This window comes from Rutidosis leptorrhynchoides, chromosome 4 (genome assembly GCF_046630445.1).
Source record: "Rutidosis leptorrhynchoides isolate AG116_Rl617_1_P2 chromosome 4, CSIRO_AGI_Rlap_v1, whole genome shotgun sequence".
Classification (NCBI taxonomy): Eukaryota; Viridiplantae; Streptophyta; class Magnoliopsida; order Asterales; family Asteraceae; genus Rutidosis; species Rutidosis leptorrhynchoides.
In genome coordinates this window covers 394,123,783-394,128,762 of record NC_092336.1, presented here as the reverse complement: position 1 = coordinate 394,128,762, position 4,980 = coordinate 394,123,783, and the positions used below count along the sequence as shown (strand labels likewise).

The 4,980-nt window shown below is 35.7% G+C and overlaps 1 protein-coding gene across 1 annotated transcript; it reads right to left on the bottom strand.

Moving 5' to 3' along the window:
- Window positions 1-2,825: 2,825 nt before the first annotated feature.
- LOC139841928 (heavy metal-associated isoprenylated plant protein 3-like) lies at window positions 2,826-4,243 on the bottom strand. Its single transcript, XM_071832115.1, has 5 exons — window positions 4,235-4,243; window positions 3,948-4,122; window positions 3,577-3,833; window positions 3,392-3,479; window positions 2,826-3,307 (listed from the first exon to the last, which is right to left on the bottom strand). The coding sequence occupies exons 1-5, from the start codon at window positions 4,241-4,243 to the stop codon at window positions 2,826-2,828; spliced, it is 1,011 nt and encodes a 336-aa protein (XP_071688216.1).
- Between the last annotated feature and the right edge of the window lie 737 nt (window positions 4,244-4,980).

Below are 4,980 nucleotides of genomic sequence, written 5' to 3'. Positions count from 1 at the left end.
ACACACATATATATATATATATATATATATATATATATATATATATATATATATATATATATATATATATATATATATATATATATATATATATATATATATATATATATATATATATATATACACTTGAGAACGTGTACATTATGAGTGTGCGCATGGCTTAAGGGTGTAATAAGTCGTGTAAGACTTCATTGTGAAGTCTAGTTGCATATACGAAGTACGATTGGGGCGTACGAATCGCGAAACCAATAGTTAGTTTTGTTTTCGAGAAACTGGTCAGCTAAAGGCAATTGTCGAGCCGTGGGGAGGGTGGTCGCGCCGCGGCATCTCATGTAAACCAGAATCAGGAGGCGTGCTAAACAGGATCGATTTTCCTTTGTATGTCGCGCCGCGACGAAATGGGGCTGCGCCGCGGCAGGCCTGCGGGCCTGATTCCGAATTCAGTTTATTTAAGGGGTTTTAGGGGCAATTTGGTAAATTCTGCATGTGGCCAGCTTTATTACCCCAAATCTTATCCTCTTATTTCATTTCTTTTCCATTTTCTTCTCTATTTTCCTCTCAAAACACAAAACCCACTTAGATCTAAATTAAGATTTGAAGGTGAAGATTTGAGATTTTATCTTTGGAGCAAGAAGTAATATTGTTCCCCTCGTCCTTAGCTACGAGTTGATAGTGTTGGTAAGCCTTAACTCCGTATTTTGAGTTTTAGTTAATTTATGGCTAGGGTTTGGCCATTTGAGGCTTGTAAGACCCATTTGGGGACTTAATTGGGGAATTTGGGTTAATTTGGTGTAAGAAAACCCAAATGGTGTTAATCTAGGGTTTTGGTCATATGAATTGAGGTTGTAAGTGTTAAATGGTATTGTTAGTCACTATTACACTTGTAAATGTTGAAAGAATTGTTAATAGGTTAAGTTTGACTAAAATTGTGAGTCTAAATGTTAAAATGGGTCAAATGGGTAATGGTTGACCTATTTGGGTGAAATGGGTATGAAATACCCTAAGTTTGTGTTAGTTGGCGTTAGTAGACTTTAATCACTAGCTTTAGTGATTAAAGATGACTCTTGGCCATTTATGGGCGGTTTTGGTGTAATTGGAGCATTTAATGCTTTTGGGTCATTAAATGCTCAAGAGTAAATATTGTGGTTAGTTCCACAAGTTGTGTATTGAATGTGTACTTAATGTATTAGGTACTTTGCCTTGAAGCATACGGAAGTGTTTAATCGCCAACGACGTGTTAAGGTGAGTGGAATAATTATGCGTGTACGTATATAATGTATTTATTTGTGTAGCGTGGAATGTGGAATTGTCGCTGTGTTCAAGACACCACATTCTACGTAACGAGTGGAATTGTCGCGGTGTTTAAGACACCACTCATTGGTTTGATTGACATGTGGAATAGTCGCGGTGTTTAAGACAACACATTGTCATGGGAGTGGAATTGTCGCAGTGTTCAAGACACCACTCATTGGTTTGATTGACATGTGGGTTAGTCGCGGTGTTCAAGACACCACATTGTCATGGGGGTGAGTTAGTCGCGGTGTTTAAGACATCACCCGGGGGATTAGTGATTACGCGGTGTTAAGTAACACTAATGGATGTTATGAACTCCGACGGTCTTTCATGTATCGTTCCCTTGTTCGATTGGTTAACCATGGTTGTGTAAATTAGTGTTAGCATATTAAATTGTGAACTATATGCTATTGACGTTGCTAGCTTATTGTGAATTGCGGATAGTAATTTATGCATGTTGTTTGCATGGTTGTTGAATTGCTAGCTTGTATGCGGTATTGTGTATGTGATTGCAAGTAAGTAGGTTATATATGCACATGTATAATTATTGCATTCACTAAGCGTTAGCTTACCCCTCTCGTTACTTATCTTTCTAGATGCAGGTGCGGACAAAGGGAAGGGGGTTGTTCGATACTAGTTCCACATGTTGGATTTGTGTTGAAGCTTTTGAAGTCGACCTAGCGTTTTGGGTAGTTTAGCCCCAAACCATGCTCGGGTGTAGTTTGGATTAAAACTATCATTTTAAATGGGTCGAACTTGTATTACATTTAATTAATGGCCTTCGTGCCTATTGTAAACATTTAACTTGTGGTATTGTTTTAATATGGTGCGTAAATGTCTTAATCAATTGTAAAAAAAAAAAAAAAAAGTTATTCGTGTTAAATACGGGTTGGGTTGTTTCATCGTAGGGTTGAAAACTTTCCCTCGGCTTCTCTTATCTGGGACGATTCTTCAAATGTATTTTCCTTTAGGTTCTAGAACCAGGCGCGAAAGAAGCTAGGACGCGACACGGTTAATGGTAATCTAAAAAGGTTGCGCCTTATTTACCTTTTGTATTGGTTTTGTAATTGTGTGTGTGAGTTTCATTTTTGTTTAACCCATGTTGTTAGTCGGTACCGGACATTGTGGTATTTGGTTGTATCGAACAAGGCTTGATTAGATAGTTTTTCTTTTCCTATCGCTTAGATTTCTAGGTGCGAGCTTTCCATATCTTTCTCTTGTATCTCTTCTATATGAGTATTCATATATTTAGCCAAAAAAAAAAAAAAAAAAAACTAACAAAATACAAATATAACTCTTGTAGACTTGAAATAAACCAACAATAATTTATATAAAACTCCGAAATCAACAAAATATTCTTATTATGTACAATTTATATCTACATAAAAAAAAAAAATCTCATTTCATAATCTCTACATTTTAACTTGACTAAATTAAACCCCATTGACTACCGGTATAATTTTTATAAGAAAGAAATTACCGGTATAATTTGAATAAACTACAGTTACTAACAATATAATTTGCACCATACTTCACATAACAAGACAAGCATTAGGATTTTCATCACTAAATAACTGAGGTGCATGAACATAGTCCACGTAACGTGGCCCGTATAAAGTATGCGGATACGGATACCCTATTGGATATCCAATACGATCCACGTAACTTTCCATTTTATACACTTCCTCCGCCTTACCACTACCGCTGTCACAACCACCGCCGCCTCCATTCCCGTCTCCGTCATTATCACCGCCGGGTCCTTTCCCCTTCTTCTTACCACCATTGTCTCCCTTACCCTCGCCGTCATTACCACCACCGCCCTTCCCCTTCTCTCCACCGCCACCACCTTTCCTTTTTTTCTCACTTCCGCCATCACCATCGTCTTTCTTGATCGGAACAATCTCCACCACTCTTTTCAATTTTTGTTGCAAAGCAGCCAACAATAACTGCATATCAATTGCACCTTTAACTGTTACTAAATCCTTATTCTTATCAAACGACATTTCCACAAAACCTACAAATATAAACTCAAAGCAACATCAACACAATAGTAATAAAATAAGTAAAAACAAAACCAATTTGTAAATGACAAAATTACCCTTAGTTTTGCTAACAAGTTTACGAATCCGACTCACACAACCTTGACAATGCAACGAAACCTGAAATACTGCTGTAGTCACCGGTAGCTAAATAACAAAAAACGAATCAGTTAAATAGTCAACAACTACAAGTTACTAAAAAGCGTAAATTAACAATGCATAGTTTTAATTCATTAACATGCACCTCTTGTGGCTTCTTGTTATCTTTATTCACTACAACAGTTTTTGTCTTATCAAGTTTCGTTTGTTCATTTTTATCGTCTTTGCCTCCACATCTGTCGCCGCCTCCGCCGTCATTAGTTTTTTTAGTCGCCGGAGATATAAGTTCCACCTTTTTCTTAGTTTTTTCTTCAACTTTTTGCCGTAGTTTGACCGGATCAACGTTTCCGATCACTGTTAGTTTGTTTAACTCATTGTCACCTATTCTCACAGACTCAACACCTATACACACGGATCATATCATTTTTTGAATAAAAAAAATCCTGTAATGTAATAAACATTAACTTAAATAAATATTAGTAATATTGAGTAAATAGAAAATAAAATATTAATCACCATCGAGTGTACGAACAACTTTCACAACTCTGCCGGCGCAACCTTCACAATGTAAGTCGATTTTTAGAATTACCACCATAACTCCGGCAGCTTTTTGCTTCTTTTCACTACCTACACCGTCTCCTTCTCTAACGGTGGCGTTTTTATCTTTGTGGTCATTGTTTTGGTTAGTTTTCTGAAAAATCCAGAAAATTTTATTAGGAAACCCCATCTCTCATCCATCAATGGTTAAAAACAACAACAAAAATTTAAAAAATAGAAATATAGTGGAGAAATAGATGAATTACCTTGGCCATTTTAGGTGGAAATTGGAAGGAATGGGTGGTTAGATATAGGAAGTGATGATATAAATATAGAGAAAGAAAATGTCAATGTCAATTTAAATGAAAATGGAATAAATGATTTGATGGGGAAAATTGATGATGGAAGAAAACATGTTGTCACAAAGTAAGTAATGGGATGAACATGCTTATATTGAAATCTCAAGTTGAAACTGCCGTACATCCGTTTCGAAGGTTATATTTGTAAATTTTGTAAAAATTTCACAAATAAAAGTTACGTAAACATCGTTGTTTTAGTGTAATAAAATAAATTTTTATGTAACATGTATGCATATTTCCATTCCCATATAATATAATAAAATAATACATTCGGAGTAATATTTTTGCCGAAAATTTTAATGACAACCTTATGAATGTCCAATTTTGTGCAAAATAAGGTAATACATTATGTTAGTTATTGATAGTTACAAGGTTCTCTTCTTCAGGTTCCCGTGCATCTGATTCTCTGATTCTCTGATTCAGGTACAAATTCCATTTATGTTCGCTCGATTGGGTTTAACTAGATGTGGAGCCCTCGCTTCGCGCCGGGGGCTCCGTTTTGAATGCGAGTTAAAAAAAAAGTCTTGATCTATTTTGTAAAAAAGAATTTTTTTCGACATCTAACATTGAAGGGTTGTTCCTTTTGTGAAAGTTGCTTCTTTTAGCGTTCGGGTTTTATTTAAAAAAAAATTAGTAAAGTGGGGGTTCGATTT